General features: G+C 36.0%; 1 protein-coding gene across 1 annotated transcript in view; it reads right to left on the reverse strand.

Annotated features, from left to right (window-relative positions):
- Positions 1-18,692, reverse strand: part of SEMA3E (semaphorin 3E) — a 264,006-nt gene extending 245,314 nt beyond the window's left edge. The window contains exon 1 of the mRNA XM_014843190.3: positions 17,902-18,692. Within this exon, the coding sequence (XP_014698676.2) occupies positions 17,902-18,016 (115 nt within the window). The 5' untranslated portion in view covers positions 18,017-18,692. The remainder of the gene's footprint in view (positions 1-17,901) is intronic.
- Between the last annotated feature and the right edge of the window lie 208 nt (positions 18,693-18,900).

The raw sequence follows: 18,900 nt of genomic DNA on the forward strand, positions 1-18,900 counted from the left end.
TGATGCACAATATAGAAATATCTGGATTGTTACAAAACTTGATCTAGGTAGCTAGGGCAGTTGTCATTCTTGTTATGATCTCTTTAACATAAGAAAAAATAAATCTCTTTTTTGCATTTCCTATGTTGTGTACAAGTTGATTCTATATCAAATAGAAATGCCATCCACCTCATGTTAGAGATAACTAGCTCTGAGATGGGCCATTTTGCCGGAATAGGAAAAGAAACTAAATTTGAATTCCTATTTTTGCAAAAATCACAATTTGTCACATTTTATAGCTTCTAATAAAAAGAAAGTATCTGGTAAACCGGCCTCAGTCTACCTATTCAATAGTATTCCCTTCTTTATTTCAAAAGTTCAACTTTCTCTTAAAAATCCACAGCTTCCACATCAGTTCTGCCTTTTTGCATCAGCCTGAAATGCCATCCTCCTTGTTCACTCTTTATTGAAGTCCTAGCCATCCTTCAAGGCCCAGATGGGATCCCACCTCTGCCAAGAAATATTCTTCAAATATTCCAGTTCATACTCTTTACTTTCTTCATTTCAATAATTAATTTGCTTAAAATTCCAAAGTATATGTTAAGAATTATTCTTCTAAATAGAAAATACAAAAGTGTAAAACATATCAGCATGATTTTAAATATTTCAGTGGCCAAAAAAATTCCTTTTCATCATTAAATTTTATTTTTAGTGTTATGTGTTCCTATATAATCTTCATTTTCTAACAGTGTTTATACATAATCCTCCTTTGAGAATGACCAATTTCCAGTTCATAGACGAAGGCTAATAAATGTCATAAGGAGGTCAACTACAAAGGGATGACACGAACCCCACCAAACATTTTTGCATAACCATGTCACAGAGTATAAAGAACTTCCAGTTTCTTTACTGGGATTTATAATTTGATTACATTGGTAACTGAAAAGATTTTATGAAGGAGGAAATTGTAAATCACCATCTGATGGGCTTTTTGAAAGGTTGCTTCATGTACTAATCTTACCAAACGAAGATGCTGATCTGGAATTCATACAAAGTATAGTAGCACTTAAAAAGTATTCTTTCACAACAAAAAAATAATATCAACCTAAAAATGATTAAATTTATGGATAACATATTTGTGAATAATTTTGGAGGTATCTGGGAACAGGCTATTTATGGCTCTCCTAGGCTAGAGAAATTGCAATGAAGTAAATAATTGTTATAAATTATGCATGGAGTGCTGTGGGGGGTAAGTGAACACTGGCAAAGAAATATCATGTCTAAACTGAGTCTTAAAAATGAGCAGACCTTAACGGTAAGCAGAACAGGAAGAGAGGATGGAGACAAAAAGAAGAACATTCTAGGAAGCAGAAGCAACGTACAAAGGCCTGGAGGCAAGAAAAAGCTTGACAGGTGTCCAGAATGTCATGGAATTCAGTACCACTGGAGGTTGGAACTCAAAAAAAAAAAATATAACAAGAAAGACGGGGAAAAGTAAACTAGCTTCAGATCACAAAAAGCCTAGTGTATCATACTGAGCAGTGTTCTCTAAAAAGCCATGTGTCTCCCTCCATTAAAGAGTTATTTTGGGGAGCGAAGTGAGTAAGATTTGCATTTTTAATGATCACTCGGCTTGTAGTATGAAAAGAAGATGGGACTGACAGTAAGATATCAGTTAGGAGTCTAACGCAAAAAAGCAGATGGACCATAAAAACATTAGTGGCGTCAGGCAGATATAAACTGTCAGAGAAACAATGAAGATGGAGTGTTCTTTGGCCTTGACCACCTGACTCAACACCACTCTTAGAGTCACTCTTCCTCCACATCAAAATCCCAAAACAGTGTAAGCAGCTCATAAACTAGTAATACAGGAAAAGAGCATTTGATGAAGTTAACCCTATAACAAGAACAGAACAGAGAAGTTCGGTAAAAAATACGTTTTTTAAAGTTTAATTTTAATGATGCATATTTTTTAACACAAAGTCTTCTGCAGAATTATTTTTCTAGCGCTTACTGTTTGATTTGCAAAGAGTTATGAAAAAGATTATTCTGAAAAATCACATGCCCCTTTTTTTAATTCACAGGACTTTCTACAAATACCCATAGAGACTGGGAAATCTACAAAATGACAGTAAATTAAAGTTACAAAATTAAGCAGTCACAGCTATGATGGTATTTTAATTCTGCCATTCTGTTATGGTGACCATTCCAGATTCTTTTTAAATAAAATTGTAAGACATTTAAAAAGTATCCTGTTTACTTTAGCTGTTAGTTTCTTGAGAAGAAAGATTGTGTTTTATTTCTTCATATTAAAGAATTTCAAATTAACCCTTTATTTACTATTATTAAATAAATTATAACATTTATGAAGAAAATCAGCAATGACATTTATTGGTCTACATCCTCCTTGAAAGCCAAAAGCATATATTTTATATATTCTATTTTAAAATTGTCTTAAATATGTGTTTAACTTCTTCCAAATACTGACATTTTAGAGAGAGCCCATAAAATGTATATTTATAATTTAAAAAATACTTTAAAAGAATTTCTACAGCGAATGCAAGTTTTATCATTTCTAACTAGCTAGTTCCCTAAAGGTAACAAATATGTGAACTATTGTTAAGAAAATTAAGCAAGAGTACACAATAGCAGAAATAGTCTTTGAATTTAGGACTGTCTCACTCCAGAGCTCACGTCCTTTTCCAGGACACTACATGCTGTTACTATGCTTAAGACCCACATTCAAGATTGGAGAGAATAGACGAGGGTTTTCCTTAACTTCAACAGATAAACCACACGTGAAATAAAGGAAAAAGCTGGCTTCGAGTCTATGCGAAAAACCCTTAGAGGGGCTGACAGCAATCTCAATGTAAAACAATAGGTTGGCATATTTGACAAATAAGCTGCTGTCAACTCAGGTAGCTTTAATAAATAAAAGTCACCAATTAATAGCAGCACAATGCAGGGAACAAGGCAGGATCTCTTGAGTACTGATTCTGGTGCTCTATTTTAAGGAGGACATTGACAGAGAGGAGCATGATCAGAACACTAACAGCACAGTCAGGATAACCGTGGCATGACAACTCTCTCTAAACATTTGGAGATCTGTCAAGACGTATGCCCTGCTGGCATTAGAGGAAAGAACTAAGACTAAAAAGTGGATGCTATACTTAAATCAGATTTGGGATTAGGTAGGTAAATACCTTCTTCTCCTTTTGAATGTTAGGACATTCAAAATGGAATGGACTTTCTTATCAGGTAGTGATTTCTCTTTCCACAAGAATGCACAGATTCAAGATGATAAATGTGTCTGACCACCTGTCTGGACACCACGAACATGATTAAATCACCAAAATTCTTACCTTCAATAAAATTCTCTGACTTGGGCAAAATTCCATAAGCTTTCCTAAACTCCAGTCTTTTTCTCATTAGTGATTTTGGTTGATTATTTGGTTAGAACTGGATATATAAAATGCTAAGTGCATAACATTGGTCTTAATTGTGTAACTGTAATTACTGCTTTTTCCACATTCCAGCAGTTATTCCTCCTTCTCCCTCCCTCCTTTTCTTCTCTTCCTTCCCTTTCTCTCTCATCCCTCCCATTTCTCTCTCTCCTTCCTCTCACTCCACTCTTGCTTTTGCGCCCTCAATTCTGCCCTCCTTCCCTCGCCTTCTCTCTTTGACTTGCTTTCTATCACTTAGCATTTAGGCACTATTCTAAATCCATTTAAATGTTCTTTCATTTGATCCTTACCACAATCAATGACATAGGTGCTATTTATTATCCACCTTTGTGAGTCAGAGAAAGGTTAATAACGTGTCCAAGACCACACTAATAAATTTGTTTCTGTTACATTTGCTTTCCAAAAGGTGCTTAATAGTGAAAAAATAACAATGTGCAAAATGAACCAGTTTGTTTGCCTTGAGCAGCCAGGTATATGAGAATCATAGCCAGATGAGGTAAATATTTTTGAAAAACATCATTTACCTATTTTTTAAAAGTTCAGCAGAAGGAAAGATGATAAAACTAAATGAAACGATAAAGTTAGGAATGGACCCACCCAAAATTATTTAGATACCAAAGTAAGCCAATCCCAGCTGTTATTCTTTACTCTGGCTGCCATCCTCAGCAAGAGCAGCATGGGGGAGAGCAGGCAACAGGCTGCAGTAGCAGCTGGGCCTATTTGTTAAGAGGGAAAAAAATAGTGAAGACAAAGGGAAATTTCAGTGGCTAGCAGTGTGAATGGAAACTTGGAGCCTGGCTGGGGGAGCTTCAGAGTGAAACGCAGCACTGCTGTCAGCAACAAATTTTCAGTATTCCACAAACCATTCACAGAAAGAGCGCTCCCTACAGTAGTGCCTTTGCTGGTGAGAGTTTTATTCCAGCAACAGAAAGACTTACCAGTGACGAATTTTGCATAAATTTTCTTCTATTACCAGTATCCTGGACATTCAAAAATAAAGCAATACCAAGGTCTGTTCTAACTATGCAGTGGGTATAAATTAGCAGATTAAAAGGACAAATAGCATTCTAATCTAAGAAAATACATTGCTGTTATTATATCTTCACTAATAAAGAAATGTAAATACCCAGTAAACATAATTATATATTCCAAAACATAACTGCATATAATAAAATCCTAGAATTCTACTTATTTTTATGTCCCCTGAGATCAATATTAGAACAGGCAGCTAATGTGTTTCTGAGTGATTACTGCTTTATTTGCATGTAGACGTTCTCATTGGGATCAATTTCCTAATTTTATTTTTCATTTTTGTTCTTGTCCAATTTTATTGATTTTAAGTCTTAGAGACTTCTCTTTTTTCCTCCAGATATGAAAAATTCTTCTGCAATCCTAAAATATGTCAGACTTCAGTTTAGGCATACACATTTTGGAGCAAGTAAAAAACATCTGGCCAAAAAATCTGCCAAAAACAGTGCCCAGTACATAACTTTTGTCTTATTTCTGAGAAATATAATGACAAAGATGCAATTACATTCCTTTAATTGTAAGCATAATTGATAACTGAAATATTTTTCTTCCTTCTATGGTTATCTAAATATTATTACAAGGAAATTTTGCTTTGGGAAATTACTAGGAAATCAAAGCATATTAATGTTTTGAAGTTAAAATATAGTAACTTCACAGAGCTATCACAATATAGTAATAAAACTGATATTTTTTGATGGCTCATAATATTCATTCCAGTATTTCATAGTGCTGTCTTCTCTTTTCTCTTTCTTCAGTCTGCCAAATGAAAAGGAAGTATCTTGTGCTCTCTTATTAACAGGAAGGTGCAATTATATGGATAATTGAGTACACCAACAACTAAAATTATAACATTTGACTTTGAAAAATGATTTTCCTTCTTTTTAATTTAAATTTTAAACATGAGTAGTATAGTTATTCTAAGAATACACCACATGGTTAATTCAAGTTTATGCAGACCCTTAACCTGCCAGAAAGCCCCATATTCTAGTACCCATTCTAAACTACTATAAAGTATCTGTCAGGTAACACTCATCTGACCAGAAATATATGTAACATTCATGCATTGTGACAATGTCAACTTGAAATTTGTTTTCTCTTTCCTTTTTTTTTCTTTAGATAAGGAAAAATAAGCTATATCGGTTTCATTACTAACAGGTAGAATTATTTCAACCAAAATCATTTTTATTTTCCACTACTTTTCCCAACATTTTCTTGAAAAAATATATTATTTTTCCCTTGCTCATAATGATTGAAATGACCCTATTTTCTACAAGTTTATTTTGACAACTTGACTTTAGTTTCCAAAAATAAAATAATCAAGTGCTTCCCATTTCCATATTTATTTACTCCTTATAGTAGTAAGGGACAGTGATAAATGTGTGCTTTCTCCAGAATTAACTTCACTTTTGACATTTCTATTTATGTCCACTAATTTCCTCTTTCATGTTAGGTGTATTATATTTGACTAATTAGCATGGTGCTAAAAAGAAAAAAACCCTCAAGGGTACAACATTTCAAAATATAGTGTCAATTTTTCTAAGGCTTATAGATAATAAAATCTTAATAAGATAGAATTTTCACTGATTCTTTCTCAATTGAGTTGGGAAATAAATTGAAAATGCCTTGCATAAACTAACTCTAATTATAAAACTTGTAACCATTGTTTATTCTTCCCCCATGTTATTACTTACAGCTATGCTTTTAAAATGATAAATCCAGAACACAAAGGCAACATAGTTAAATTATTCATAAAACAACCTTCACACAGGGATAAACTGATAAAAACAAAAAACACTCTTACTTTGGTCATTTAGGGCATTCCTCAAAAATGAAGGTGTTGGGTAAGTTATTATGTTTTCTTAGTCCTGTCTTTGCTTTCTGCTTTGTCATGAACTCCATGCATTAGTTCTTTCTCTCTTTCTTCACAGTTCATCACTAGAAATGAATGGGATGCTACATTGAACACTGGGAGTTCACAACTGGCAAATGGGAAGAAAAGGTGATTGAAATGTGAAACTGATCACGTAATGGCCCAGATGAATTCAAACCATACTGTGCCAGAGCCTCAGATCGTATCTTGCAATAATATATGGGTGTTTTCTGAATATTTTAAAGAAGTTCTGGATTTCTCTTCAGAGCTTCTGTAATAGAACATATGAAGCCAAGCTAGGGCCTAACAATTTGGAGCTGGGACAGAAGAGAAGCATTCTCATCCTTTTTCCGGACTTCTGAATGCTTCTCCAAGCCCCATCATTTCCTTTTCTGCCATCTTTATTAGGAACCTATCTGTATGCAGTATCTAACAAAAGAATTAAGATTAGTAATACTAATGTGAATAGACATAACAAGTATCACATGTGCCTTCACATGTAGTAGTTCTTATGCAATGAGCCCCAATATTGCACCTTTTACTTAACTGAATATTCATGAACTGCCTTCTGATGTGACAACAAAAGGACCTCTCAAATCCCTGTTTGGGGAGACACTGCTTTGGGAGTTATCCCTGGTGTTCTCCATTGCTTGTGCAAATAATAAACCTTTTTTCACCTACTTCTGCCTTGGTTGTGCTTTTCACCTCCACACTCACCAAGAGACAAACCCATTAAGTTAGGTTACAAATGCAATAGACAAAATAAATTTATTAAGTAGCTACAGTTTGTTAGATTCTGAGGATTCAGAGAATAAAATGCAATATATTTGCCTTCAAAAATTTCAAAATCTACTTCTGAATTTGTATTAATCATATATTACTCATAGCAAGAAAAAATCAGAATTCTTTAAAGTCATATAAAAATGGGAGCAATCCAATTTAGTATGAACAAAGAGCATTAGTGATACTACCATGAGTAGTAAACCTATGAACACAGTAGAATTCAGTCAATTAGCTATCCTAGGGCACCTGTGTTTCTAGGAGGCTACAGTGCCTTATATGCAGTGGGATGGCAGTGGGAGCATGGCAGGAACGGTGGCAAGACAGATTAAGACACGGAAACAATTTGCTCACTGCTTCTTGCTCAGGCTCTTGCTATTCATCCCCAAGGCTGAGCTCTGGTTCTTTCATTCCCAACTCCGTGCTTCCATAGCACTTTGTATTATCCTTTAGTACTGAAAAAAACATCCTGCTTTATCATGACTTGTCTCTTTTTTACAACTAGGCCTTAGGCTTCCTGGGAACAAGATTTGGGTAGAGGTGCTGCATGTGTGTTTTAATAAACTTCTTATTTTAGAATAGTTATAGATTTACAGAAAAGTTGTAACGATAGTACAGAGAGTTCCTATATACACACACCTAGCTTCCCCTATTATTAAAAGCTTACACTAGTATGGTACATTTGTCACAGTTAACAAACCAATATTGATACACTATTATTAACTAAAACCCACACTTTATTCAGATTTCCTTAGTTTTTACCTAATATCCTTTTACCGTGCCAAGATCCCATCCAGGACACACATTACATTTAGGAAGCTGTTTTTTATTCTTAAATCTCCAGCATGACGTTCCGTATCTGAAGCTTTGCAGAAGCTTAACAAATAGTCATAGAAAAAGTGAATGACTGAATGAACAAATATTTCTAAAAAGGATGCAGAAGCTTTTGAATCCCTGAAGGGAAAGATCAGGATGGATAACAAAGCAAGGAAGTGGACCTAATTTCATTAGGCCAAGAAAACTTTCCATGGAGAGTAAGGGAGTTCTGGAATCCTACAAAATGCTTTTCCACAATTGACCAATACTAGATGTTTTCTCATCTGAACTCAATGATGACATGATGTGTCACAATTTATACTATTAATAGTCATTAAAAACAGATTTAAGTTATATGTTAAAATATTAACAATAACTACATATATATCTTACCTAATAGAAAAATAATATGTAGAGAATGGTATAATAGTTAAATATTTATAAATTTACTTATCAAGACCAATACTGTCATTTGGAAATTTGAATAAATGATACCATTAACCTGAGTGAGGGACCTGAAGGGGAAAATAGTTAAAAAGGTAACACGACAGTGAGGTTTCTTTGTAGCATCATCCCAAACACTCGGCCCAGTGTTTCTCACGCTCTAATGATTAAAAATCACCTGCAGGCATGTTAAAACACAGATTCCTGAGCATCACAACTATTGACTGAGTGGTCCTGATTTAGCAGCTCCCGGGGCAGGCTGATGCTGCCAGCTTCAGACACTTTGCACAGCTTTGGTTCAACCCCAGTGTCTATCTCCTCTCTGTCCCTAGTTTGGAAGAGGAGCAGAGAAAATCATAAGTAACATCATCTCTTCTGCAATGAAATTCAACCGAGCTTTCCCTCAGGTGAACTATTTAACAGTAGCTCTAGCTCGTAAAAAAATAAAATAAGCCTTTATAATTTTGTCATTTTGACCTAACATGGAAAATAACTAAAAAAAGCTTTGTTTTGTTTTGTTTTTATTCAGTAGATACTAAACACTCAGGCTTTAATTACAGGCTTTAGGAATGATCTGAATAAACTATTTTATTCTGTCCATAAGGGTCTTACTAAAAAAATATTCCTTGCCCTCAAAGATCTTAAAATGTATTTAATAACAATTACATAAATTAGAGAATATTATAAGCCATCATAACACAGTATCATAGATCTCCATGGTACATTTAAATTTTCTACAACAATCATATGAGATAGAAAACCACTGTCCATTAGTCTCTTTATACTTATGAGGAAAGTAACCTTCAGAAGTTCAATGATTTAGCAAGAATAATGCATCGTCAAGTAGGTTATACGGTAGATTCAAACCCAGGATTTTAAGATTGTAAGTCTATACTCTTTCCACTAAAATTTGCCGTCTCCTAATAAAACTTTCAGAAGTGTTTCAGAGAAATTAGACACGTTGGGAGGTCTGGTAAGTAGAAGAACAGAGTCCTACATTTTTAGAATTGGGAAGGATCTCAGAAGTCGCATGATCCATAACACACTTTTTGACTCAGGGTTAGGAAAAAAGCACTCAGGAGGAGTGAACAGCTACACGCAAGGCTGTCAGCACATTTCCTCTTTCGCTTTAGTTCCACAACGTGTCTTGGGCTTTGAATTTAAAGCCCTGCTCAGTTTCCATCATTTCCTGGGAGAGAATTGCTCAGGAGGGAAAGGGTCAGTATCCCTAGCTAGCCTCTCTCTTTCCCTCTTTTATTCCCGTTTTCCTTGCTGCTGTTCTTTTCTGGTTCTAGAGTTAGTCTGGCCACCAATAACCACCACCAAGAGTTATCCTTGGGGATGGTGCTCCTCTGCTCTATCCTGTGAATAAAACCCCCTTTTTATTCTAGTTTCCATGAATTAAAACTCAGAGAAAAAGAACTCAAACTGCATAGAAATATCTAGGTTTCCATAAATAATAGTCTAACTTACATTTAACTCATTTTTAGCCAGAGTGGCTGGAGGCACTACTCTGCTTTTCAGAACCCTAAATGCCTCTGCAGCTCCCTATAGCCCCATGGTGCCTCTGAGCATTGGCTTCCCACTAGCAAAATAGGCTAGACAAAGGGTACAAGTTGTCTGGGTGACTAAAAAGCTATTTATTTAATATTTCGCTGTTTCCTAAGTCATGAATTTCAACAAATTTTGAATGTCTAATGAATGAAATTAAACTTTTTTTCTTAATTCAAAGGTAATATTTTCTGTTCATTGAATTAGACAACAAGAGTGAAAGAAATATTGCAGGTAAACTGAGGACCAATAAATATATAACCCTCACTAAAAATATGTTTTCATTCTACTTTTGGCTTAAGATGGGTAAGAATTAAAAATATCTGGAAAAGAAGTATAGGAGGAGAAAAACAGAGAAGGAGGGTGGTAACAACACAGAGGGGAAGTCAAAGAATGAAGTGATAAGAGAATAAAGGAAGGAGTTGTGGTGGTCAGCCAGGAATGACAAGTGCATCAAAAAGATTGAAAAAAAAAAAACGAACATAGATTATAAGTGAGAGATATGGCTGACGCCTCTGGAGGATGTCTGGAGGCCCTGGTTGCTTCACTACAACGCAGCACCGGAGGAATGAAGCTGAATGGGCAGAGAAAGCCCTAGCCTTTCTTTGAATGGATGTTTTACCAAAGGAGCCATAAATAGTTGTTCAGGATTCCTTAGTTTCCTTGGTACTTCTTACCCTACCCCCTCATCAGACTCTCCTTTAAAAAACACCGCTCTAAATCATTTTGCTTTATTCATACACCCACTCAACGAGCATTGATTGTACACCTACTAAGCGTCAGAACGGCGCCCCACTCCAGATATCTTCCCTGTTTGTCCAGGGGAAGGTAGAGTGGAAAGCTTTCTTTCACATTCAAAGGAAACAACACATACTGGGCTGATAGCTGCTTGTAGGACACTGTTTAGTTTAACTTTTGACTGTGTGGTCTGGCCTTAGTGATATTAGCTCTATTGTGCTTTACAAAGCTGGGTCTACAATTATCTTTGTTAGTAATTTTTGTTTATTTTGTGGCTTTGGTCTGTTGTCTCCAAGGTGCCATCAGATAAAGTCCCAACTGTCCTTAAATTATTAACGAAATACTTTATGGTAATTTACAAACATGAAAGACACCAATATCTCCTGTTTCTTCTAGTCATCTACTCCAATAAGAGCTTGATTTCATAAAAGAAAATCTTTGCTTTCAAATAAAAAAACTGTGATGGTTAAGGGTCTTCCCTTATTTTAAATTGTAAGTTAATAATTAACTCATGATTGCTTCTAAAATAAAGAGTGGAACCAGAGTAGGCTAATTCTCTCTGAACCTCTTCTTATTCACTAAGTAATTTATGAAAAACTTCCTAAAGGTAAAGTATTTGCCACATTACTTCACATTATCCCATGTAATCCTTTCAGGATGCTGTAAGTTATATATTACCTCACTTTAAAGACGAGAAAATTCATACTCAGAAAAGATAAATAACTTGCTCAGCTCATCCAGCCAGAAGCAAGATTCAGATTAGGTGTGTCACATCCAAAGTCTAGAGTTTTCAGGCCGTTTAAATTAGAATGTGAGAGTGTTTTGTAATACCTGGGCCTAAACTACTTCTCTATGTGCACTGTGCCAAGGTTATGAGCTAAGTCCTTGATCAGAGCACAGTGATGAGGGAAAGTTTAGTTACCAGAAATAGAAATGGAAATTCATTACTAAGCCCCAGAAATCAGGCAAGTCATGGATTTCTCTGTTCCTTTTCTATCCTAGTTGTGGAGGCAAGATTACCAAAGCCATGGGGCCACATAGTGAGAATATCCTGAACTAGCCATTAGAACTAAGGCAGGCTGAAAACTTCTCGAGTAATCAATTGCCTTGGGCACCACCAGGGCCATAAGAAGTCAAGTAATCAGTTCCACAGACATTTCTGTTCTTGAAATCACCCCTTTCTTTGACAGAAAATGTTCTCTCAACATCAGAGACCATAACATTTGGTTCAAATGTGGTATTAACATATCCTTTTCATTTATAGTGCAGACCTAGTCTTGTCATTATCATCCTTACCTTGAGTACAAAGAATAATGCTTGCATTAAGTCCAAAAAATAACGAATGCCATTGATAGTTTCTCTTATGCTTCGAATTTAAAACCATACGGTGAAAAAATTCATTATTAAAATAACCATCATCCTTTGTATAATTTATATAATATTCCAAAGTGTCAGATGTTATGCTAGAGACTACTAACAAGACTTGGCCCTGTATATTAAAACCAGGAAAATCTAAATTTTCACTCTGCATCTTCTGGAAAATGTTTTAAGTGGTATAATTTCAGTTTTGTTTTATTTTAAATTCTCTGAGACTGAACTTACAAGACCACTTAACACTGTGGTGGCTGTGTATGAAGGGGCATGCATGCATGCCAAGTGCAATTCCTGTATTCCTACAGACTAAATTCTTCTACCAAACTACAAAAGAGCTTTATACACAAAGATAAAGGAGTAAATCTTTGCACACTCTCCCACTAAGAACTCCCAATGATGATTCCAGTAGATATCTTTGATGAAATAAAACTGACTCAGCAGATTGTTAACAATAATTTTCACCAGCAACAACCAATTTGATGGTTTGGTGTTTTACTATGTGCTCATAGAACTGAGGCCATTAAGTGATCTCATCCCAGTCAGAAAGGGAGGCCTTCTCTATGAAATACTCTCAGGCTAAATGATAAACCTCACACGGACAGCAAAAGAACAACATGGCGACATAAATTTTCAAAAGAGTATTCCATTGTGACAACATGACTATTGCATCTATTTATCGGTAAATATTTTATGAAACTAAATTATTTTTCAGTCTAAAATTCACTCAGTTCGTGTATAAATTCCATTTACTGCTTTTTCTATCTATGACCTCCCCTCATCCTATTTCTTTATTAAAGGATAACTGTTTTCCCACTGTTATACTCAACATCAAGATAAAAACTGAATAATTCATAGAACCATTCATGGGCTTTTGTATACCCAGATGCACTTCTGCGATGCATGGCCAATATTTATCTATAACAAATATAAAAATACAAAGAATAGCGCTATCTAAAACCCTTACAGACTTCCTCTACAGAATGCAAAACAAAACATACTGTTATTCTTTTCATCCTACCCAATTTTTTTTTAATATAAGTTGTTTCTTAATAAATCCACCACTTAATTCTCACTGACTCTCCCTGACGCAGAGCTGGGCATGAAGGGTTGTGTTTACTCCTGGGTCCTATTTAACTACTTTCTTTTTTTTTTTTTTTTGAGGAAGACTGGCCCTCAGCTAACATCCATGTCCATCTTCCTCTATCTTATATGTTGGATGCCTGCCACAGCGTGGCTTGCCAAGCGGCGCCATGTCCACACCCGGGATCTAAACCAGCAAACCTCGGGCCACCGAAGTGGAACTTGCACACTTAATCGCTGCACCATCGGGCCAGCCCCACTACTTTCTTTTTGAATTATCCCTTATGACTAGTTTTCATTTATTAACCACTCAGGGATGTGTGACTAATGTCACTATTGATAATATCTAGTTACTGGCTGAGGAACCAAAGCCATGAGCTGGGTCAGGAAAAATTGGCTCAGTCACTGCCTCTTCTTTATTTGCTCTGGATATAAAATAAATACCACAGCCTCCAGAATGATCATTTAAAACTTTTATTTATCATTGTGCTTTTCTAGAATTCTATCGCAATTTTTTTCATAGAAATTAAAAAATTCTAAAACGTGCGGTAGAAAGTAAACATGTGTAATAAACAGACATATGCACACTTTTATAGCAAAAATATTGGCCATGGATCTTTGAAAATGCACAGCTGATGTAATCATCTTCTAAATTATAATAACTAGAGGTCAAAGGTCTATGAAATGGGATTTTGGGTGAATAAAATCTACAGGGATAAACCATACATTTCAGGCTAATTAAGATCAACTTCTTCTGTCTTCTATAGTATCATCTCAGCACTTATCGGTATCAAAACTCATGCCATTCCCAAGGGTTTTTCTCTTTGGGACATGCTTCGTTCCAATCTTCTCAATTTATAGCAGTCTTCAGGAAACATTAGCAACATAATTTTTAGGTGATAAAGTGATTTCACAGATATTGTTGTTCCATTTGATCCACCTAAGAACCCAGTAAGATATACATAGAAAGCACCATTACTATTCTTCTTTTCAAATTAAGGAAACTGAGGCATCGACGATTACCATTAGTAGAAGTGGAAGGACAAGAGCTGGAGTAGAGACCTCTGACTTCAAATTGTGAGTTTTCTGAACTATGAGAAATCCATATTTAATTGGTTATAATATCCAAATACAGACAGACTAATTAGCACTCTCTTTCCCACTTTCTATATGTATGGATATATATTCAATGCTCAAATCTACATTTATAATGTCAACATATTTTAGGAATTATCTTCTGCCTCATCTATGCTTTTATTTAGCTATCTCCTCACCAAATGTCCTAGGAGAACATCCTCTGCTTAAAGCAGCCATTTTCCTTGGCTTCTACAATTGTGTTGCCCCTTATTGCGACTTTGCACACCTACTCCATCTGCCAAGCTCCTTTGATTGAATTTCCAGGGCTTTCTACATGCATTGGGATTTCTTCTTTGACATGGGGCTTTGCTAATTTGTTGTTTTCTTCTTTGAGCTCCATTATCAAGAAGGTTGTTTTCGCCTTCCCTGTAACCTCATCAACGCAGGATGGTGAACGATAAGGAGAGAAGAGATATCAACAGACCGAAGTTGCTGAATCCACCAAGACTCTTCTCCCCTCATTCTCTCTTCCCTTAATTTCTGCAATGAGGGTCATAGCTATTTTCAAGAAAATCCTTGGGGTAGAATATTATAATTTTGTATTAATCACATCAATATTACCCTTTTTGGAGTATTGGCTATAAAGTTGGCTATAATTCATAACTATTCAAAAACTTCTAAATATTTGCCTGATATAATTAATCTCAACTCAAATCTTGAATGAAACTTATTACAACGCAGGACAGTATCTCGTCATTTTAATCTTTGCCAAATTTTTATTTGTTAACCCAATTTACCTTGTACTTGTAAAATACACTAAAAGATATATGCATTGCCTCGACAAGAGTAAATATCTCATCTTTTTATCCACTAGGCTTGTCTTAAGTTGACATACTTGCTCAATATTGGAGTAGACCAATAATCAGTAGGAAGAGGGAGGAATTCAATATTACCACACTGTGGGTTGCGAGCAGTGGGAAATAAGCTAGAAACGGCTCCATATCTGATACCAGGTTTCTACATTGTCCTCCTCCCTCTCTGCCTTTTCTCCCTTTTTGTCTTAACGGTCTTCTCCTCTCAAGCTCTGTTTAAGAACATGCCATTTCCAGAGATAGAGAAAGATGGAAGAAAGAGGAAAAGGGCAGTTCTTGGGCATTTTTTTCTGAACATATTTTTATGTAATTTAACTCAAGCTCTGTATATGACACTGAAACTTTCTTCTCTTCTTCAGGAAGAGGTACTAGGCTTATGGTCTCAAGTGTCATCCTGATAATGAAGGATATAAGAAAAATGTTTGTCCTTCTCCTACATGGCATAGAGCACTGCTATGAAATGAATCCCGGGACTAATCCAGTAGGCTGCCTCCAGGGAGCTTACTGGATTTCTCTGCTGGGGTCCAGCAGCAGTACAGAAGTGCTTTGTCACTTCTATCTAGTGCTTCTTCCTTTGAAGATCCATGTACTCATTTATAATGTTAATCACCTAATTCATCCACTGGTGAAAATTTACCATTACTGATATCATTTAAAATAGCAAAAGATTATACTCTGCAATACCCTACTCATAGTTTTTGGATTCCTCTAAATTGTCCATCGAATTCCAGAGTGTAGAGAGGTAAATGGACTGTTCATACGGTATTGATGGGACTGAATATTCTGCTCTGACAGTTCTGTGCTTTTTCCTTCCCTGAGGCACCTGTGGAATAGCAGGCACGATACTTCAGGTTGTATCTCTGGTGTGATCTTTTAGCTGACTTTGCTACCTAAAATCGCACAAATGAGAACATTCTATTTTCAGGTAACTCTAAAGTGTTTTCGTATAAAAGCACAATATTGCACGTTTTCAGCTAGTGCCATTAAATCAAAAGGTTCAGAAAAGCCAAAGGGAAATCTTGTGTGAGTTTTCAGTCCAGTGTATACACAGATACCAGCAGTTCCACTCCCACACCATTTAACACAACCCATAAAATCAAGTACAGTTATTCCTTGGGTTAAGAGAGATGTAGTAAAGAGGAGCCTGCTAACAATATTGTACATAGCAATTAGTTGAATTAGAAAGTTGTGGTATGCTCTGACCAAATTACAAGCTTTCTAATGAAATATTAAAATGAAATATCTCTGAAAACATATTGATATTGAGCTATTGAAAAACAAGTACACTAAGAATGAGGTATAAAAGGTTAATATGAGGCATAGTAGAATGGCAGCTTGCCAAAACTGGTGGATTATCCACTTGTCTACATAAGATAAACAATTCATTTATTACAGTTTTTTTCTGAAATCCTTATTTATCTGTATTCTATCACAGCAAATCTTTACTTTTTGACAATTTGTTCATAATTTTTTAGAAATATGATTTTGATACATACCATGATACACCTTCCCAAATCAAATGATTTGTGCTAATGCTAGGAATTATATTTTAATACTTTACAAATTCAGTGCCAATGTGTTTCTTAAATTTATGTTATCTACTGGGGAGTGTTATAGGAAATCTATTTAAACTAAGAAAATATCCATAGAGTTTAGCTATTCTAAAAATGAGAAATTTCTATAGTCAAAATCAACTAAATAAAAAGACAAAAAAGATCAATTGTGTCATATAAAATTGAGGCTTCCCTTTTTTGTTTCTCCTTCGGGTAAAGATTACATCCATATTTTAAAAATACACGCTTCTGTTCTTTCTACGGTGGGAGACAATTTAAAAGCTTACACAATTGAAAAATGGTTCTTATGTAATTCTCGTATTGCATCTGTTCTGTCTCAATGGTTAGTGATAATAAACACTTCTTTCCTGAAAAATTTATTCCAAATTTCTTTCAAGTCAGCAAAATCACTATCTCAGAGTGTGGGTTTTATTTGTTTGTTTACAGGAACAATCACCAAACCTGTTCATGACTGACTTTTACTGTCCTGATGCAAAAGCTATCTTCTGATCATTTATTTATGACTAAATGCTGCTTTACAAGACATAGTCGCAGAATAAAATATTTAAGCAGTCTCTGATAGACCTTCAGTTAAGCAATATGAACTTAGATTAGAAAGAATAGATGCTAATGAATAGTATCTAACACTTTAATCAATATGAATCAGTTTACAAGGATTGCTAATAAACTCTGAATTTTTTTGCTACACACACAAAAATTTCTAATAACTAGTTCAACTAGAAAGCTCATTTATATCAGTTGTTAGTCATTTTAATCACATGGTAATGATCTTGTTATCCTGGGCAAAGAATCATTTTGCTTCTCAGGAATTTTCTTTTCTCTTCCTGGAAGCCCCATTATGAACAACACAAAACAAAAAACCAATTGCACCTGTATTTCTAAAGCCCTTGCCCAACATCCTCGTTTCCCACAATGCATAAATTAGTATTTAAATACCCACTTCCAACTTAGTGGACTCAACCCCTCAAAGCTATTTACAACCTGCTTCCCAGCCTCTTCTGTTGAGACTGCTAGTGAGAGAACTTCTCATTAGTAAAACCAAATATTTACAAGACGAAAATAACATCTCTAAGTTGGCATGTGATTTTGCACTATTTTCAGACGTGGTAAGTGTGACTTATTAATTAGAGGTACTTAGAATCTTAGGTCAGTTCTGCAATTATTTTTTTCAGGTGCATTTTAAGAGTCTGTGAAGATCAATTCATGTTAAATGACTTTATTTTTTGACAAAAGGACCCGAAAAGGTGACCTACCTTTATGTGACAGGCGTAACCGGGGGTGAGTGGTATCAGCTGTGTGTCCTCCTGTCCAGAGCTCCAGTAAGTAACCCCACAGAAGCCAAGTGACAATGTGCCCAGCCGATGCCATGCTCCCGTGCTCCCGGTGCGAGCCCTCCGAACGATCCTCACTTGAAGGTGGGTTTGAGTTTTACTTAGGACTCCCCTCCAGGGGCAGCTTGCGAGAGGCTTTGTCAGAAATCGAACGCGTTGTCATCAGAAAGCACAGTTCCAAAGTGCCATTTGTCAGGCTTTATTTGGATATGTAAAATCTTTCTTTCCTCAGGACAGTTGTTTGTAAGCCGGGAGCAAGAGGACATTCCAAGGAATGAGTCTTCAGAGGCACGTCCTGTCTAAAGCTCTCTTCAGTAGCTGTGCCCGTAGATTCAGGAAGAAACTGTGGTTTTCTTTAGTCACTTCTGCAAGCGGTTCATTCAGAAAAAAACCCCACGAGCACTCCCACTACCTTCCCCGAGAGCTCTTCCTGCTCGTCGAAGCCTCTCAGAAGTCAGGCTCTTGCACCGACTTGCCGAACAGCTACTTGTAATTCACCTTTCGCCTTTCTAATGAAAAACGAGAAGTGCCATTCCCTCTAGGAGTTGCAGGATCCACCCAGCAGGGACGCCGTTCTGTCAGCGAGCTGTGTTTACAGGGAAAGTTCAGGCAGGGTTGAGCAGCGAATTGCTGTTTCTAGGAAGTGTTTCTGGTCCACGTGCCCTGCTCCCACCCGCCCTCGCAGCGTCACCGGCCCCGCGCCGCTCAGCGCCAGGGGAGCAGTCGGCGTTTTGATGGGAAAGGGGGAATCAGGCGAGAGAGTGATACGTCATAGGCTGATTAAGAATATATAACAGAAGAGATTGCAGTGTCAGGAAGGGCTTCTAAATGCTCACTCACCAAGATTAACTCTTGAATAAATAAAAATTTAATTTAAATAATGTGTCACTGTCCAGTACCCAAATCAATTTTTTTCAGAGG

This window comes from Equus asinus, chromosome 1, assembly GCF_041296235.1.
Source record: "Equus asinus isolate D_3611 breed Donkey chromosome 1, EquAss-T2T_v2, whole genome shotgun sequence".
NCBI lineage: Eukaryota > Metazoa > Chordata > Mammalia > Perissodactyla > Equidae > Equus > Equus asinus.